The sequence below is a fragment of the Vidua macroura genome, chromosome 21, assembly GCF_024509145.1.
Source record: "Vidua macroura isolate BioBank_ID:100142 chromosome 21, ASM2450914v1, whole genome shotgun sequence".
NCBI lineage: Eukaryota > Metazoa > Chordata > Aves > Passeriformes > Viduidae > Vidua > Vidua macroura.
This window is the reverse complement of record NC_071591.1, coordinates 2,820,078-2,839,791: the sequence shown is the minus strand read 5'-3', so window position 1 is coordinate 2,839,791 and position 19,714 is coordinate 2,820,078. Positions and strand designations below refer to the sequence as shown.

The 19,714-nt window shown below is 56.5% G+C and overlaps 1 protein-coding gene across 2 annotated transcripts in view; it reads left to right on the top strand.

Annotated features, from left to right (window-relative positions):
- Window positions 1–19,714, top strand: part of NOTCH1 (notch receptor 1) — a 40,749-nt gene that overhangs the window by 2,945 nt on the left and 18,090 nt on the right. For both annotated transcript variants that reach the window (XM_053996474.1, XM_053996472.1), the window contains exons 3-8: window positions 14,793–15,055; window positions 15,343–15,681; window positions 18,641–18,763; window positions 18,914–19,147; window positions 19,263–19,418; window positions 19,508–19,693. In XM_053996474.1, the coding sequence (XP_053852449.1) occupies window positions 14,793–15,055; window positions 15,343–15,681; window positions 18,641–18,763; window positions 18,914–19,147; window positions 19,263–19,418; window positions 19,508–19,693 (1,301 nt within the window). The remainder of the gene's footprint in view (window positions 1–14,792; window positions 15,056–15,342; window positions 15,682–18,640; window positions 18,764–18,913; window positions 19,148–19,262; window positions 19,419–19,507; window positions 19,694–19,714) is intronic.

Below are 19,714 nucleotides of genomic sequence, written 5' to 3'. Positions count from 1 at the left end.
GCCCTTACCAACGCTTGACGCTCTAAATCTTGTTTTCTTTCATTCAAAGAGCGACAGCTGGGATTCGGTCGAAATTCGGCAGCTATTGTTAAAGGAGGCAGATTAATGCTGTGTGACTAATCATGTATGGCTTCCCAGAATGCCCAACCCTCCACCCCCTCCCCAACCTTACACCCCTCCTTTTCCTTGTGGTCATTCTTTCCTTTTTTTCTTAAGTCTCTGCAACTCCTGATTTACATTTCATGTGCAGATGGTGATGGAATCTAATTAGATCTGATGTGTGCGAGCTCTATTTGGAGAAGCCTCCAAAGTAGGCTCAGGGTGGGTTGGTTTTTTTTTTTTTTTAAGAGAAAAAGTTAACTTTAAAGAAGTTCTTGGTTGCTGGCTGTGAATAACCACTTCTCTCTTGGCTGCAGAGGCTTCGTGAGCGCGTGTGAGTTATTTTTGCAGGAGCACAAGGTGTGTGCTCTGGGTGTGTTAAAGCTCTTGTCCCATGCAGGGTGATAGGGGTACAGCCAGACTGAAGGAGGTGCAACTTCCCAGATTACCTGATAGCAACTTGCAGAATCCTGGTTTTTCACTTTGTTTGAATATCTCTTGACGAGGAGCTTTGCTTCCAAGCTTCTTAAACAAAGCAGAGCCAAGAGCACAAGATACCAGACGCAGAAAAGCTTGGCACTGCCCTTTGGCGCCTGCGTGAAATGCACCATTTTGGCTGCTGGCCACATCTCTGCTCGGCCTGGCACTTAACAAAGTTTGGCCATAAAGCCCCTTTGTGCTGCCCCCACAAATCCAATTAGAAAGTGGAGTGAAATAAATAGCGTACGAGGGGGATGCTGCTCCGGAGGACGAGTGTCCCGGCGCTTGTGGCAGGACAGAGCTCGTTGGGTTACGTGGAGCCGACTCTGATAACTCCAACCCCGGGTTATCAGCCCTGCTACGGAAAGGGAACCGCCGGTGCGAGACCAGGAGCTTTCTCTGCTTTTTGTTATTTTACAGGGATACTTTGTAAAGCTCCAGGTGACTTATCTTGCTTGTCCCTTTGCCAGGCAGTTCAGGGCATGCAGGGCTTTAATTGAATGGAGGGACCAAGCATTGGGTTGGAGGGCTTGAGGCAGAAGCACACTAATTAGGCTCCTTTGGAGCTGCTTTCCATCTTGGCAGGGTTTCCATCTTGAAAGCGCAGGCAGAGCAGCAGCGGTTTTGTGGGTCTTGCACAGACCCCAGCTGAAGGTTCTGGGTCTTTTGTCCCAGAGCTGGAGCTTTAAAAGGTCCAGGCTGGAGTTGGTGGCTGCTGCAGGGCTTGGCATGAGGTTCTGTGGTGCTGGGGAGCTCTGGCATTCCAGAAAAGGCACTCGCCTTGGACTAAGGCATTTTCCCAGACTAAATGAGAAGGTTTTTCCAAGAGGTCATTTTTGACTTCTAGTGATAGCTCCTAATTAGACTGTTGGATAACCCTAGTTTTGACTGGCATCCCTGCAAATGAGTCGGGCTGATTTTAGCTCTCTGTGCCATGTGACATTTATTCCCAGGACCTCCCTTGCTCCGCTAGTTAAAAGCAGATGGCATTGAAAGAGGGCTGAGCTTCCAGCCCTGCTCCACCAGCCTCTCGCCATTAAAGCCAGAGGAGCTGTGCCTGGGTTCTCCTCTTGCTCAGAGAAGCAAAAGAGATGGTGGAGGGAGAGAATAAGTTAAATTAATCACTGGGCTTGTGCTGAAAAGGGGGAAAAGTCGGTTTGCTAAAGTACTTCCTCTGTTTATGAATCAGCGCAGCGTTGTCGTTCAGCCAGGGCAGTGGCTCCTGAGCTGGTGCCCGTTGCCACCACCAGCTTCCACGGGCAGCGGGCCAGAAACATGGGAAGAAACATTCTGAAGGGGACCGTAGCGGGAAGAGGTGATTATTTTAGCTCAAAACTCTTTCAGGAGACAACCAGGAAGGCAGAGGAATGATGTGAGCCCCGCGAGTTTCTGTGCCCTTTAAGTTATTCAACTGCTCAGTCATTGTTATCTCATTGTAAAGGGCGGAAGTTTCCTTCTGGTTTGGTTTTTCTCATGTGCTTTAACCCAACGTTATTTCCATGAAATAATAACAAAGAAAAAATACAGTCTCGGTGCTGGAGAGGAAGAGGGTGGAGTGTTGAACAATCAAGCAGAGGAAGCTCTTAAAGAAGTAGACGAGCAGTGATTCAGCCATGTTGAGAACTCTTGTTGGCTCTTTCGAGTCTGATCTCATTCTCGGAAAGAACAAGGTGGAAATGGGTAAGAGGGGAGATTAAAAATACCAAAGTGTCACCTGCTGCGGATTCCAGTGGAATAGAAACTCAAGCCCAGCTGCTGAGGTCATTGGGACAGCAGTGGGGGTTTTAGCCCTTGTCTAGAAGAATCTGTTTGTATCTCTGCTCTCTGCAAGGTGTCTCGGTGGCTATCAGTTGTCTCAGGTGGTCCCACTCACTTCTGCTCTATGTCCTTGGGATTTTATTGCTTGGGCTGAGGTTTTTTTTGCTTGGTTTTCCTCATGGCTTGGATACCTGTGGTGGCCAGAGGGTTGTCCTGTGTGACGAGCATGGGATGTGTTTGAGAGGAGATATCTCAGCGGATCCCACAGCACAGAGATGAGCAGGAGAGATGGGGTGATGCAGAGGGGATCAGGAACTCACAGCAGTGTTCATCACCTCACATCAGTGGGGCTGTTCCCCACCAGGTACTCGAAGCTGTGTGCTCACAGAATGGTTTGGGTGGGAAAGGACCTTTAAAGGTCACCTGCAGTGAGCAGGGACATCTTCAATCTCCATGGTCTCGTGGTGTGAAGCAGCTCTGCTCCCTGGGACTGGAGGTCACTCACTCCGTGGTATGGGGTTATGTTTTATTCCACCAAAATCTCTTCCATCTCAACACCTGACTCGCTGTCTTCCTTCCTCCTGGCAGCCACAACGTGTCCATTTGTTCCAGCTGATACCTCACCTCCCGGGCTTTTATGGTTTATTGTATGTAGCATGAGGGGGACACGTATAAGTCACTGCTAGACCAGGCTATTCACCAATTAAGGGCTCGGACAACATAATCAGGAGGCACTTAGCAAGTTTTAAAATAACATTGTTTGGAAATTAACCTGCTTTTTCCAGGCCTGCAGGTGTGGTGACCCTCGTTTTGCTCGTGTTGGTTGGTGTCCCAAGCGGTGGCGGCGTGTGTACATGAGTGGAATGTGAAATTTATAGAGTATCAGCGTGTTTAACGAGGGAGTAGCCCCAGGGTGCACTTAGGGAGAGCTGGTGAGCTCTGGATCTGGATGGAGACTTCTCTGTGGTTAACGTGCTGCCAGGTGAAGGTTTTGCACCATGTGTTGGGGCTGCAGGGTGGAAGAGCCTCTGGGATATAACTTAAACCCCCCTGGGAAAGCAGACCTGCTGTGGGGTCTTGGTTGAGTCCTGCCTTCTTCCCAGTGACCAAAAAGGTATCCAGGGTCCCCTGCTCCACTCAGGGCTGTGTGCAGGCATCCTTGAGGACTTGCCAGGCTCCTTCTGCTGCCTGGGATGGGGCAGCACCGAGGGGCACTCGGGCTGCTCACTCACCACTCCCCAAGCTGGGCTGTTCCTGCAGCTCTGCTTTGTGTTCAGAGTTAGAAAGATCAGCAGTCTGGAGAAGTGATGGTTTGGGATCATTCCAGCTTCTTCCCAAATGGTGTTTTCATCTCATTACGTGCCCGTGGCACATGGTGCTGAGCCCCATGCCTGAAGGATGGTGCTGCATGCACCCATCCCAGCAGCTGTGCCCAAATCCCATCGGTCCCGCATGCTGCCTTGCTGCAGGGTGCCCTCATGAGCCCGGATTTGCTGCAGCCAGAGTTCTGGAATAAGGATAGAAATGCTGCTCTGGTGCCAAGGGGAAATGGTGGATTTTTGATTCTTGGGTCTCTGAGTGTGGAGGCACCCAGGAGCAGAGAGGTGTGAGGGTCAGGCCCTGCTGACTGGACTTTATAGCAGAGCTCCTGTGTGTGATGTTGGGATGTCTTTGCAGCACCCTGCTGGTCCCAGTGACACCAGACCATGGCAGCTCCCCAGGATGGTTAGAGATGTCCACCTGGCAGCTCCCCAGGGTTTAACACCTAGGTCTTGCTGGTAGAGCAGCTCAGTGCTGCTTCCAGCTGAGCATCTGGCCAGGTGTGATGGTGCCTGTTCACACCTGGGCACCCACATCTGGACTCTGCCTTCCTCTCGTGCACATCTGGTGGGTCAGGTCCTCTCCTGTCACCTCCTCATGCTGGCAGGTCCCCCGTGGGCAGGGTCTGTGGTACAGGACAGTGTTGGGGTTTCCACATGTCTCAAGCAATTTGCTGGTGGTTAAAAGGGTGACCATGGAACTGTGGAATAGTTTGGGTTGGAAGGGACCTTAAAGATCTCGTTCCACCCCCTGCCATGTGCAGGGACACCTTCCACTAGCCCAGGTTACTTCAAACCCTGTCCAACCTGGCCTTGGACACTTTCAGGGATGGGGCAGCCACAGCTTCTCTGGGCACCCCGACGGTGCTGGAGGTTCCCGTTGGTAAATGCAGTGCTTGGTGGGAGAGATGCAGGAATAAAACCTCTGTGAGGAGTTTGGGATGGGGGAGAGATGTTTGGCTGGGCTATATATGGACAGCTCTGCCCCCAGAAAGAATATTTTCAGTTGGAAGGAACCTACCATGATCACTGAGTCCAACTCGTGCCTTCCACCTGCAGCAGAATTCACACTGTGCTTAAAGCCAGCCATACCCAAAATCAATTCTGTGGGGAATCACAGAACACCCTGAGCTGGAAAGGGCCCACAAGGATCATTGAGTCCAACTCATGGCTCTGCACAGGACAAACCCAAAATCCCAGGGTGCGCCATGGGAGCAGGATGCTGGTGAGAAGCGAGCTCGGGGTGTGCCTCCCTCACACAGCCATAATTAATGTCTGCTTTAAGCTCTCACCCATCACGTCCTCCCCTTCCCCCCGTGGCAGCCTGGAGTTAATATTGGAAAAGCCAGTTAAACAGTTAATGTTTAGGCCATGGTTATTAGGCTCTTGCACATTTCCAGCAAAGGGAGCCGAGTCGCATTTTAATGGGAAACTTTCATGCTCAGTCAAGTTGCAAAAATTTATTTGCGCCGAAGTAATTTTCTTTTAACAAGTTTTCACCCTAATTCCCTTCCCCAAAACCTGGATTTAATGGTATTTATATGGGAAATGGATTTATTAAGTTTTAATGATGCTATAACGTTGCCCTTATTTAATAGAAGGGGCACCCTGCAGGCAAGTGGCCTGGTGGTGGTGGGCTGGGAGCCACAGGGGCACCCAGGGGTGGGGAACCTGTGGCCTTGGGCTTGATTTAAAGTCACCATGGCTGAGAGTGGCAGTGCCAGCTTTGCTTCTACCCTCTGGGCTGTGCGTGATCTGTTGTCAGGACTGAGTCTGGCGTCCTGCTGCCAATTCCTCCTCATCCTCTGTGGTGTGATGCGATGCTACCTGTGCCTGTCACACCTGTCCCCAAGAGGATTGTGGCAAGGAGCCCCTGGCACTGTGGCTTTTGGCTTTGTCAGCTACTCTGTCCCATCTCAGTGGGGTGATGGGGACCTCAAGGGCCACACACTCCCTGCTGGCATCACTGCCTGGGGATCAAGCATTTGTGAGTGTCCCATGGTTTATTTTAAGGAATTTTCTGCTGTCAACGAGCAGCCATGGAGGAGAGCATGTCCCCAGCACTCCTGCCCTGCTGGAGCATCCCTGCTTGGGGGGAACAGGATGAGACCCTCCCAAAGGCACTCCTGGATGGTTAAGCCATGGGATGGCTCCTCTGGAGCAGGTGGAGGAATGTGGCTGTCCGCTGGGATGCTTTGGGGCGGGCTGGGAGAGTGACCCCACGGGGGAGCAGCAGGGAGGAGGAGGGGGCTGTCCCCGGCCCCCAGCCCCTATTAAAATGTTAGACACAGACCTCCAAGTCAAAAGGCAGGGCGACAGACGGCCCTTTCACAGGGCCTGCTGCTCCCCACAAAGGGGGGGTTTCCAGGGGAGGGGGGCAGGAATGCGGGCTGCGGCCGGAGGGCAGAGCCGCCACCATTGTCCCTGCTCCCTCGGCGAGGGCGTCATGTTGACACAGGGATTTCTGCCGGCAAAAGGTGTCGGAGGCAGAGGCTTTCCCTCCCTCTCTCGCCGTTTCCTTGGTTAAACTCGGCAGCAGCAGAAATCCCGGGATACAGATCCCAGGAGCTGATGCCCGTCTGCTCTCAGGTCCTTAAGCACATGGTTTCCAAGTTTTGCTGCTAATAACTATTTGGGGGAGTTTTGCTTGCAAAGGGAGACCAGCAGCTCCATGGCTGTGAGGTTGAGGGGAGCTGGATCCATCCCTGTCTGGCCATTGCCACCTCTGCCCACTCCCCATCCCACTGAAACATCCCCAGCAGGAATTTCGTTGGCTTTGTGCCACGGGGCACCCGTGTGCTCTGCAAAACTCCCCTCTCCTCCTTGTTTATAAATATCAGGGCTAAATTTAGCTTGTTTAAATTTTTGGTGGCTGTTCAGATCCTAATCGTAGGGTTTAAGTTCAGGATTAGACGAGTGGGATGGTGGGGTCACGAGTGGGAGTTTTCCATATTTGGCTCTGGAGCAGCGCGGTGTTTAGCCAAAACTTGGTTTGAGGGGGAAAGGGGGGGAAAAAAAGGAGTCTATCATCACTTAGTGAATGGTGACACTGGGGCTGTGTGTGTGCCAGAGCTCTGAGAGCACAGCAGAGTGAATTCAACCTGCATGGGCAGCAAGTGCTGGGTCCAGAGCAGGGGAAAACCAGCAGTTACCCCAAAAGGGGTGGGAAGGAAAGAGAGACTTCAGGCAATGCTGGGCTGGCTGGCAGCCTGTGGAGGTAGAAATTCCTTATCTCCCCCAAATTCTGACTTTTTCTTCTGCTGGCTTAAAGAATAAAACATTTTTAGAGGGCAGGGAGCAGTTGCAGGGGTTGTTCTCAGATGCCACAGGGGCTGGGTGCCATTCCAGTGTCTGATGGGCGCTGCGGGTGCTCGCTGGGGGACCCGCCCCAGGAAAGTCACACGGGTGGGTGGTGGGACCATGTGCCAGCCCCAGCCCAGGCTGTTTTCCCTGGGGATCCTCTGCTGGAAGCACATCCTTCGTGGTCACCCCATAAACGGGCTCCTGCGAGAGGAGGAGCAGGGGCCAGGGTGAGCAGAGCGAGCCGGGCTCCCACAAACAATGGGGCCGTGCAGCTTCACACCGGCAGAGGATATAAAAAAAAACATCGGCTGGGGAAAACAAATATTTCATAGCAGCCATTGTTGAGGGTGGGAATGAGGCGAGTTTTGTCTTGGGCTCTTCCTTCGACATCTTTCATGTTTGTTGTGAATGAAGCTCCATTGAAAGGCAGCTCCTTCCCAGGTAGCCAGTTACCACCCGTGAATAGCCTGGCCACTCTGCTTAGTAATGGGATTATATTGTTTTTCATTACAATGGGAACTTTGATTCCCAAACTGTCCTGACTAATGTCTGCTTAAGAAACAAAGCCATTTTTTTTTTTTCCTTCATAGGAGGAACAGGGCTCTAGCATGTTTTTTCCCCACTCCTGTCCAGGAGTATATCCAGCTTTGGGAATTCCTTTAGTTTCTCTCCAGATGAAAGTCTGGATCTTAAAATCTCAATTAGATGACTTGGGCTAGGTCAAAAATGAAATGGAACAAGAGAAGAAAAAAACACATCAAAGACTTGGGATTGCAGTTTACTTTTTTAATTAAACAGGAATGGAGATCTGCTCTTGCTTTATTAACCTGATGTCACTTGGAGTAACCTGCTGCTTTGCCAACCACCTCCCTGTGTGAAACTCTGCTTTTTTCCCAGGCTGGTGTCCCAGAGTGTTTAATAAAGCAGGACCTGGATGAAACTTCTTTAAAAAACCACCACTTAGGTCTTGAGCTGGGTTTTGGTACTGGGAGCTCCGTCGTGGCTGCTGGAGGTTTCTGTGGGGCTGTGCTGGCGCCGGGGCAGCTTTAGGGTGCATCAGCCAGTCGGGGTGCCCCACACATGGGTGAGGGCATCTGGGCAGCTCTGCCTTCATGCCTTGGCTCTCCTGGGAGCTTTGGTGAAGCCTTTGGTTTCTTAACAGGCACACGTGCCAGGAACCACCGAGCAACGCTGCAGGTGAGGTGTGGAGCCAGAGGGGGTTCAAGCAGCCCCCCCAGCTCCTGGCTGCCAGGGAACAGGGAGCATCCACAGCCCCCATGTGCTCCAGGGAGATCAGGGCAGCACCCAAAAGTATTCCTCGTCTCACTGCACCCCGTTTCCTTCTGTGTGCTCCTGGTGATGCCCAGCGAGGAGGGTGGGGCAGAGAGCAGGGTCCTGAGCTCTGATTCCCCAGCAGGATTGTTTTCCAGAGCTCCCTGCCTTCCCCTGGCTCCAGAGTGTGCTCCTGTGTCAGCAGGCTGTTTCCAAGGCAGGAAGCTGTCCTGGAGAACACAGTATGCACCTGTTGCTCCGTGCATCACGGAAGGGATTCCTGGGGAGGCAGTGCAATGAGAATGAATGGAATAAGCTGGAGTAAGGAGCAGGTTTCTTCTCTCAGGGAGACATATCCCCAAGCACTGGCCTTTTCTCTGGTCACATTGGAGCCAGGGGAGATCAGGGTTCGCTGGGCTGGCAGCGAGCAAACGTGTCTTACGGGAAAGGGTGTAACTTCAGGAGAGAGCTGGCTCTGCCAGGCAGGGAGCCACTGGCACAACTGGAAAGGTGACTCTGGTGTGTGGCAGCCTGATGGAAAGCAGGCTCCCTGCTGCCTGGGCTGTGCAGCTGCTGGGGCACAGGGGAAGGTGTGGGGCAGGAGGCTGTGGTTCCCGTTGTCAGCCCGAGGATGACGGTTACCCCGAGAGGTGTAGGGCCGTGTCACTGCTCTGCACCTGGGAGCAGCCTGCACTGGCTCTGGGCTGTTGTGCAGCTGAGGGAGGCTCTCCTGCAGGCTGGTTCTCCTTCCTTCAGCTGTTGCCAGCAAACATGTGAAATCCGAGTGTCCTGCTCACGTTTGGTCACTTGCTTCGCTCCATGGGGTCCCGACCACGCTGGCACAGCCACCCACAGGTCACGCAGCACATTTGCTGCTGCACAGGGCTCTGGGGGTGTGAAGGTCCCTCGGGGGGGCCCTCTGCACCACTCAAGGTCACAGTTGTGGTCCTGAACCTTCTCTGTGCTGGGGTGGCTCTGCCTGAGACTCAGGGGCTCATCCGAGGTGGCTGTTCTGAGCCACAGGTAGCACGGAGCAGAGAATGGCATCCCCCAGCCCAGCCTGTCGGGGTGGGGGCCTGTCCCCCTGGTGGGAGACCCTACACCCAGCACCAGGGAGTGTGCTGGTCCCATTGGTCTCAAGTGCCCCCAGAATGGTGTTGGAGTAAAGACCTGAGCCTGCCCTGCTCAGCTTTCCCACGCTGCTCATACCTTGGGGAAAACAACCACGGCCGTTTATGCTTCCAGCAGCTGAGGGTGAGGAAGAGGTTAGGTGATAGCAGAGCAGATAAGAGGCAGCCTGGATGTGGGGCCAGGAGCCAGGGTGGGGCTCCCCACCAGCCCCCTGTCCCCTCCTGCAGTGTGAGGCTGTCCCCTGAACCTCCCCCTCCATAGGATGGGCATGGGGGACAGTCCGTGCATGTGCTGCAGTTTACACCTGGTTTCCACTTTGCTTGTTGGGTTTTTTTGTACATTTTAAGCCCAGAGTGGGTTTTACCTCCAGCCCTGCCACGGTCTCAGTGTCCCTTGGGAGGACACGCTGCGGCCAGGCAGGAGGGGGGGTGCGAGCTGGGGGGTGATGCAGGAGAGGAGAGGAGAGGAGAGGACATCCAGGACATCCCCCGTGCAGCAGCACCCCTGAGACACACCCTGGCCCCGGGCTGTGCTTGTGCAGGGCTGTGCACCCCAAATTTGAACAAAGCCCCCGTGCTGCCATGCGGGAGCCGTGCCGGGCTGGGTGTCATCTGTGCTGGCCGTGGCAGATGGCAGCTTAGTGCAGAAAGGAAAACATTAGTCTTGGGTCAGAGGTCACAGAAACATCTGCCTCGGGATGCTTTCAGTGCCCGCATTGCTGCGGAGGGACAAAACCTGTTGCTGGTGGGTTGGAGGAAAAGCCTCATGCACCACGAGCGGGGACAGAGCGAACAAAGGGCTGGCAGCACCAGAGCCACACACGGGGAGCACCCAGAGCAGAAACCACAGGCTGGGGGGGCTGGGATGGACACCCCAACTCTGCCAAAGGTGCTGGAAGCTGTGGCAGCCCAGCGAAGCAGAGGTGTAGAGCAGAGCTGTGGCAGCAGTTGGCTCTGATACTCCTGCAGCTCATTCATGCTTCTGATTTTCTGATCTGCTGAGCTCTCCTGGAGCCTTGCTGGAAGAGCTGCAGCGTTGGGCCATTGGTTGTAACTCCTGAAGGATGTGCAGCAGACACAACAAATGCACGTGCCCGTGCTGAGCAGATCCAGATTTGTCCCAGGCTTGGTGCTGGGAGCAGAGTGGGAATTCGGGGCCGCTGTTGCTGTTCCCAGGCTGTCCCCAGGGACTGCTGTCTGACCTTGGACAAGGCCTTCTCCATCACCCTTCACACTGGCCATGAATCATGCGGATTTATGGCCGGCAGCTCAGTGCGTTATTAATCGTGTCCCTCCTCAGCACAGTTTGCACTCGGATGCTCATTCTGAGGGGGAAGGCACATCCCAGCCTGGTGCTGTGGGAATCCAGCTCCCAGCCTCTGCCTGACCTCCAGAAACAAAAAAAAAAGCCACGGGGATGGCCAGACACCCGGGGGGTGTAAATCAGTGTGTTCACCCCTGCAAGGAGCACCCTCACCCACAGCGTTGGGGACTGTCCCCTGTCCTGCCTGGTCCCTTGGTGGAACACACCCCAAAAGTGTAGAGTTGTGAGACTGTCTGCTGCAATGGTGCTGGGAGAGGGAGAATTGTGTGTTGGAGCAGGGCTTGGCCATCACCGGGATGGGGATGGGGAGGGGGATGCCATCACCCTCCATCAGTGGCTAAAATGGAGCATTTGATGCCTCCTCAGCACATTAATGAGTCAATGGAAACAATGAGGGAGACACAGGGGTATTTTTAGCCATTCCTGCCTGGTTTGGGAACGGGGTGCTCGTCATGCCTGGAGCTGGGACCGTGACCACAGTGGCCTAACTGAGGCTTTCACAGGGGCTCCTCAGGACCCCGGGCAGCTTGGCCACATTTCAATGCCTCAAAGCCGCTTTCTAATGGCCCTCCTGAGCTGTTTTGATCCTGCAGCACCCGCCCTGTCCTCTGCCAACAGGTCTATCTGTAATTAAAGCCGAGCTTTAATGTCTCCTATGCTAATTTCCATGAGCTGCTTGGGGTTTGGTTTGGGTAGCCCTGGCTTGGGAAATGCCAAAGGAAAAACCACAGGGTGATCTTCACCTGGCTGAGCCCGCGGGGACGTCGCATCCTCCACGTCTGCTCACCTGGAATCCCTGACACCGCCTCATGTTTTTTTTTTACAGAAAATAAAGCTCAGCTCCTTGGGCTGAGCTTTAGGAGAGGTTTTTAGTCCCTGGAGAAATAGGTGGCTGTGTGGTGAGGTTGTAGCAAAGCTGGGAGTTGAACTTAGCTCTGTTGAATCCAGCCTTTCCAGACCTGGAAAAGTTGAAAAATAACTACAGCTTGGATTGCCCTGATTCTTCACCTGGTTTTTGATCTCCTGCTTTGCATGCGAGACTTGTCTCCAGGCTTTCCTCTGCAGCCAGGACTCTCTGAATCTGCTGAGGTCGCTGGGCTTTGAAATGCAGCTCCAGTCTGTCTGTGAGTGAGCTCCAGGACCCGTGAGGGGAGGGAGCAGTGAAATTCATCCTGTGGCTTCATCCACAGCTGGGAATGTGCTCTTCCCTGCTTGTCCCAGAGCTGCTGTTGCAGAGAGGGCAGGAACAGCCCCATTCTCTGCTGAAGCATCTACAGAAGATGCAGGAGCCGTGTGGAATCCAGCAGGTGTGAGAGAGGAGGATGTCCTGGGCACAAAGAAACCAAGATGACTTAGAAACCATGGAAGGATTTGGGAGGTTCCCCGTGCTGGGAGCCGTGTGTGAGGTGGGTGTGTGAGGTTGGGAGTTGCTGGGCATGGACAGAGGGTCTGTGCTGCACAGCCCCACGTGGAATGATAGAAACTCCTCCTCGGGTCAGAGCAGTGACTGCTGGATTGGACGGGTGTCTGTGCTGCAGTGTTTTTTTCCTGAAGATTTGCTGGGAATGCCCCTTTCTGGGAGGAGAAATATGGAACGTGAGTGTACCCTGGACTTGATGGCCCACCTGTGCCCATCCCAGCCCTTCCAAGCTGAACTCTTCCCTGCCATCTGCTGCACTCTCCTCACTTCTGGACCCGATTGTGGCCATAAATCAGCTCTTAACACAAACAAACAGAAATTGATTTTAAAATAATCTACCAGCTCTATGAAACTTGAGGGGTTTCCTGAAGCACAAGTCTGGAAAGCACCTGAGTAGCCCCGCAGGTGTGAGGCAGCCCCCAGCCTGGGCACTGCCAGTGACCCCAACCCTCCCTGTGCCTTCAGGCAGGGGCTTCCCTGTCCCACGGGGTTCTTCTTCCCATCACTGATTAACCTCCTGGCTAATAACCACGCCCAGATTCGGGCTGGGATTTACTTTGTTTTCCCCATCCATGTGTTCAAACCCCCACTTGCCTGCGCTGGAATCAGAATCGGTCCCAAAATTAATTGCGTGGGAGGGCGCTGGGCTTGTGTGCCCCCTCTCCCCGACCTCACGGCGCAGGAACCCCAATTCCAGAGAGCCCTACTGCCCTCCTGCCTTGGCCTGGGATGCCGAGCATCCATCCCCTCCTGGTCCCCAGCGTCGTGTCCCTCTCCCGTGGTGCCACCACCGCGCTCAGCGCTTCCCGCGCTGCCACCGCCGCTCTTTGTCCAGCATCAATTTTTTTTTTTTTTTCTCCCCCTTATTCCCCTTTTTTTTTTTCCCCACTCCTTTCCCTCCCATTGGAGCCTCCCGTGACGCTCCGCTGTCCGCCAGCCCCCGCGTAGCGCGGGGGGATTGTTTTAAGAAAAAAAGCGTGTGCGGCGCGGCGAGGCGGGGGTTTTGCCAGATGACTGCACAGCCCGGCGGCGTGCCTGTGCCTGCTCCTGTCCCCGCGCCTGTGCCTGTGCCCGGCCCCGCACAAAGAGCCCTTCTCCGGCGGCCCCAACCTCCGCATTCCCCCGCGCAGCCACCCAGAAGCGCCGTCGCCCCGCGGCCGCGGCGCCCGGGGCTCGGAGCCGCCGGCGAGCCGGGCACCGTCCGCGGGCGCCGGCAGCTGCTCTGCCTCATTAGGATGCACACCTGCTCCCCGCCGCCCTTTGTGTGCCGAGCAGATGCCCCTGATTTATTATTATACACATTTTCTTTTTCATTTGGCCTGGATAATGCCGTCTCATTAACTCAAAATGTCTCCGAATCCTGACAAATTCTCACACAATCCCCAACAATGAAATCAGAATTGGGTTAAAAAAAAAAAAAAAGAGAAAAAAAAAAGAAAAAAAAAAAAAGTAGGAGGAGAGGGGGAGCGGGGCTGAAACGTGGTCTTGCTGCCGGCAAAGCGCCGTGGCTCCGGGCTGGGGTGGCTGAGGGTGGGGTTTGCTGGTTGTGCTTCACCAGAGGAGCCCCACGGGCTTGTTTTGGGGGTTGCAGGTGACTGCTGTGCTCTGCAGCATCCTCTGGGACCCCCCCCCCCCGCTCACCCCCTTGCCACAGGAGCCTTGGAGGCAGAGCGGGAGGCTCAGGAATGCGATGTCCCACCAGATCTGATGGCAACAGGTGTGAGCTCGTGGTGCCCTGAGCCTGACCTGCCACAGCACCGTGGGGACCACAGTCCCCCAGTGCCCGGGTGCTGTCACCTTCCCCACCCATCACCTCCAGCTGGGGTTGCCTTACCCCCAGGCTGGTGGGTTTGTGCCTCATCCCTGGGATTTTTTTGTGTCAGGTGCACAGCTTTCCTCTGTCCTCAGTTTCCCCCCTCTGCAGGGTCCTGCCAGCCACACATCCTGCCCAGGCCCACCAGGATGGCTGGTGGGGTTTGCCCTCAAGGCATATCTCTGGTGCCAGCTCCAGTCCTACTCCAGCCCAGGTGGCCAGTGGTGACAGACGGTGAACCTGGTGGTGGCATCGGGGGTTCTTTTCTCAGGGTCCCCACGCAGAGGGGATGCAGCAGCCAGGGCCACTCGCCCTCCTTGTGCAGGGTTTGGCTTTGGGGAAGCTCTCAGCTGACTTTGAGGAGCAGGAACTTGTCCCACCTGTTGCCAGCCAGTGCTGAGCCCCTGCTTAATTGTGTTTGAGTGATTTAGGACGGAGGGAGGATAAAAATAGCCCTGGTGAAGCAGAGATTCCAGCATGGGCAGGGAGCAGGGCTCTCCCCATGCTGCCTGGCCCCGTGGATTTGGTGTGGGTATGGGGATGCTCCTCTTGCCCCCACCATGGGTCCCTTGTGCCTCGATTTCCTCTTCAGCGGGGAGGGGAGGGAGAAGAACCTCCCTGCGATGAGACGCAGGACGTCAGCGCCGCGGCTGCGGTTCTGCAAGTCAGCACAGGCCCCTCCATGGGGGACGCCTTTGTTCCCAGCACCTCTTTCATCTTCCTCTTCCCAGCCCGGAGCAGCCAGGGCAGAGCAGAGCCTCGCCACTGCCAAACCCGACTGTGCGTGCGGGGCTGGGCCGGTCCCCGGGGGCGCACGGCGCCCTCGGGCCACTCGGGGCCATCCCACTGACGGCGCGCCTCTCGCCCCTGCCAGGTGTAGCGGTGCCTACGTGGGCGAGCGGTGCCAGCTGCCCAACCCCTGCCTGAGCTCCCCCTGCAAGAACGCGGGCACCTGCACGGCGGTGGTGCGCGGCAGCACCGTGGATTACACCTGCGCCTGCCGCCTGGGCTTCACCGACGAGCTGTGCCTGACGCCCCGCGACAACGTCTGCCTCAGCAACCCCTGCCGCAACGGCGGCACCTGCGACCTGCTGACGCTCAGCGAGTACAAGTGCCGCTGCCCGCCCGGCTGGTCAGGTGAGGGGTGGCACCCTCCCGGCGTGGGGAGGGATGGCCTGCCACGGGGGTGGAGAGCTGCCGCTGATTGTGGGGTCTGAGAGGTGGGGAGGGTGGTCTGCAAAGCTGGTTGGGGGGTGGGTGGGTCGTAGCTGGGGGAGTTGTGACCCTGCTGCGCAGCGGGGGGATCAGGTGCAGCCAGTGCCAGATCCAGGTCTGCGCCGCGGTGTGGATCACTCACCACCTCACCGCCACCAAGAGCTGAGCTGCTGTTTGCATCCTCACCCTGCCCTCCCTGCCCTCCCCAGGCAAAACCTGCCAGCAGGCCGACCCCTGTGCCTCCAACCCCTGTGCCAACGGGGGCCAGTGCGTGCCCTTCGAAGCCCACTACATCTGCCGCTGCACCGCCGGCTTCCACGGCGCCAACTGCAAGCAGGACGTCAACGAGTGCAACATCTCCCCGCCCGTCTGCAAGAACGGGGGCAGCTGCACCAACGAGGTGGGCACCTACCAGTGCTCCTGCAAGCCGGCCTACACCGGGCAGAACTGCGAGCACCTCTACGTGCCCTGCAACCCCTCGCCCTGCCAGAACGGGGGCACCTGCCGCCAGATCGGGGACACCACCTACGACTGCACCTGCCTGCCAGGTAGGGAGGGGAAGGCATGGGGCAGCACCTCAGTCCACCCTAAATGAGGAGTGCCTGAATTTCCCACGGGTTGTGACTCTGGGAGGGGCAAAACCCTCTGGCCGTGGGCTGGTTGTGCCGTGTGCTTTAGGGAAGATGTTGGGCAGCGATGCCTGAGGAGGAGAGTTCATCTGGGGGCTTTATATACTTTGTGTTTCACCAAAATAGCTCTTCCAAAACAACTGTTTGAGCAGAGGCCCCTGTGCGGATGCTCATATTCCAGAATAAGAGTGCCTTTTTCCGCTTTAGCTTAATCCACTTCCAGAATGGAATAATTAGCCCGGAATAGCTATTTTGGAAAGTTTCCGAGTGCTAATGGAGCTGGGGAACTCTCTGTGCTCACTGCTGCTCCCTCCGGCAAACCCTGGAGCAGGCCAGCAGGATTGCAGCCTCTGGCATGGAGAGCTCCTGCGGAGGGGCCTGGTGGGCACCGTCCTGGGAGCTCAGCACCCTGGAAGGCATCTTGACACCCTGGAAAGGAGCTTGGCACCCTGCAAACCCTAGAGAAGAACAGCAGCTGTGAAAGGCCTCACTGACCCCAGCAAGCCCTTTCACTTCTGCCTTCAGACAGTGGGTCTGCAGCCCAGTAAGGGCAGGGAGCAGAAGGGACCGAGCTGCTCCACGCTCCACCTGTCCCTGGGTCAGCTGGAGAAATGAAAGTGGAGTTTCAGCCCGGAGCCACGCTCAGACCAGGTTGTGTTTCCTGGGATGAGTGCTGTCCTCACCCGAGGCAGCCGCACCAGCCAGCTGTGGCAGATGTGGAGGGGATGCACCCGCCCTGTCCCTGGGAAGGAAGCTGTGGGCAGCACAGCGCTGCCTGAGGAGTCTCTTGCGGGGTTGGTTTGATCCTCTGGTCACCCATAGCCCAGCCGTGGCCAGAGCAGGATGAGGGTTGGGTGGCTTCTCTGCTCTGCACCCTGGGCAGGGCTGGGCATTGCCATGGGGAGCTCCAGCCTCTCTCCCTGTAGCTCCTGCCCCATCTCTGCTGGGGACGTGGCATCATGGTGGGGATGGGGTCTCCCAGATGGCACAGACACCCACACCCTGCTGGCAGCCCAGCCTGGGTTAGAGAAGATAAGTGATTCCTGTGAGCTGTGGGGGGATCTGGTCTTGATGTCTGACACGGCTTCAGGGGTTTCATCCCCTTCCCAAAGCTTTTGGCTGCAGTACCTCAGGAATGTCATTAACCATCCAGAACAGACAGGGCCCTGCAGGATCTCCTGCCTCACCCCCACCACAGCTCACCCAGGCTGGAGCAAAGCTCCTGTCCTTAGGGACGGGGAGGTGTGGGGCTGACCGGGCGGGCAGTGCCAGGAAGGAAGCCTTTCCTTGCAGGATGAGCTCCCGGGGGCGATGCTCCTTTGGAGCAGCTCCGAGCTGTGTCCCGCAGGGATGGGCAGGTGGAGGTGGCAGGAGGAGCTGTGCTGGCCCTGCCCTGCCGTTCTGCTGACGAGGCACTTTCACTGAGCGTCGGGCACGGCGGGGTGAGGCACAGCCTGGGGCAGAGCCCTGCTCCCGGCAGGATCGGCGCTGTCACACCCAGCTGCGGCTCCGTGGGCCGATTCCAGGAGATTTGCATCCTGCAGGAGCTGCTTCACCTCCCGTGGGGTGGCACAGCCCCTGCTCCAGGGAACAGGGGGTCCCTCAGCACCTCCTGCACGGCACACAATGCAGGAGCTGCACGGCAGCAGAGGCAGAGGGACGGGGGGGCTGTTCCTCATGATAAGGGGGTGATTGATATGCTGGTATGTGGCACAGCAAACGTGGAACAATGTCCCCTTTTCATTCCTGGAGAGGCCCGGCTGTACCGGGTTTCTTCGAGTTAAACTAATCTTGGCTGTTTTATCGTGCCATCGCTGCAGAATGTAACCCTGAGTTTAAAGTAATTGCCGTACTAATTACTCATTTGGATGGTTCAAAATGAGTTAATCCTGGTATCTAGGACATTGCGAGCTATGGCTGCTCAGCCCCTCTGCTTAAAAATGAGGTGCAAATCAATGTTATCTGCTCGGGACTCCTACCAGCAATCATAAAAAGCTGTGGTTGTTCCCCATGTGATGGAGAGAGGAAAACGTGGAGAGAGTGAGGGGAAAGCTCCCAGCTGGGCCAGGGTCTGGGGTCCCACAGAGGATGAGTCTGGACACCTGGTCCTTACCTGTGGAGGTGACCTTTTTTGGTGCCTGGGTGGGGAGCAGCCTGCTCTGGACCTGCAGAATGCCCTGGGGAGTTTGAGGGAGCTGCAGGTGGACACTGGCACTGTGGGCTGGCATTGCCATCCCAAACCCCAAGCAGTTGGGTCAAGAGCTTTGAGGGTCGTACGGTAAATGCAGCTTTTAACACAAATGTCAGTCAGAGGTGGCTTGGCAGATGTCCTGAGGAGGGCCTGGCTGCTGTGCTCCTGCTGCAGAGGCTGGGGGTGGCAGGGTTTCCATGCTATCAGCTGGAGGCAATAACAAACCCAAGCAGGAGGTGGGCTGGGATGAGCCCAGCGCCGTGTGGGATTGTGGCTCGCCCTGGCAGGGACCTGGATCCCCCTCAGGGGCAAGCGCTGCTGCTGAGGCTCTTTACAAGTGAAATGAAACGCCAGTGATTCAGCACTGGGTGCCACAAGCCTTCGTGGGAGCAGCCCTGCTTCGTTCTGGCTTGTGTGGAGTCAGATCCTCCAGTGCTCGGGGCAAGCGTCTCCAGGGCTGGAGGCTCTGGCAGCAGAGGCACCCTGCCCCGTGCAGAGGAAGCTGCTGCCTGCCAGGCCCCAGCAGAGGCGGAATGGGGATGAAGATCAAACCAGGCAGCTGCTTCAAAGCCACCTGGAAAACACTCAGCACCTGATAATGAGCAACCTGCTGGAGGTGGCAAGGGGCACGGTGGTGACACAGCCGGTGGGTGAGTTGGCATCATGGCAGGTGTCTCCTCTGCACAGGGTTCACGGGTCAGAACTGTGAGGAGAACATCAACGACTGTCCGGGCAACAACTGCAAGAATGGGGGCACCTGCGTGGACGGCGTCAACACCTACAACTGCCAGTGCCCGCCTGAGTGGACAGGTAGTGCCAGGAATGATGGTGGCACAGGGCTGGGCTGGGAGGACGGGTCCTGCCCGGGGGGGATGATGGGCACAGTGTGGGCAGAGCTGTTCTGCTTCACATCGGGAGCGGTCAGTGCCAGCTTCATGCAGGTGCCCTGTCCCCTGGCAGGTCAGTACTGCACTGAGGATGTGGACGAGTGCCAGCTGATGCCCAACGCCTGCCAGAACGGTGGCACCTGCCACAACAACCACGGCGGCTACAACTGTGTCTGTGTCAACGGCTGGACGGGCGAGGACTGCAGCGAGAACATCGATGACTGCGCCATGGCCGCCTGCTTCTACGGGGCCACCTGCCACGACCGGGTGGCCTCCTTCTACTGCGAGTGCCCCCACGGCCGCACAGGTGAGGCCCTGTCCCACCTTGCCCCCTGCCCTGCATGTCCCCTGGCTCCTTGCTGCAGTTTTGGTTCGCAATGACTCGTGTGCCCATCGTCCTTGACGTGCCTTTGGCTGCCCAGGTTTGCTGTGCCACCTGGACGACGCCTGCATCAGCAACCCCTGCAACGAGGGCTCCAACTGCGACACCAACCCCGTCAATGGCAAAGCCATCTGCACGTGTCCTTCGGGGTACATGGGGCCGGCCTGCAACCAGGACGTGGACGAGTGCTCGCTGGGTGAGCTCACATGGGTGACAGCAGCATGGCTGGGGAGGGCTCTGGCACAGCCAGGAGCGAGTCCTGAGAGCTGTGCTTGTGTTTTCCAGGAGCCAACCCATGTGAGCACGCAGGAAAGTGCATCAACACTCAAGGGTCCTTCCAGTGCCAGTGTCTGCAGGGCTACTCAGGCCCTCGCTGTGAGATTGATGTCAATGAGTGCCTCTCCAACCCCTGCCAGAATGATGCCACCTGCCTGGACCAGATCGGGGAGTTCCAGTGCATCTGCATGCCCGGTGCGTGGGCAGCCCTGTGGA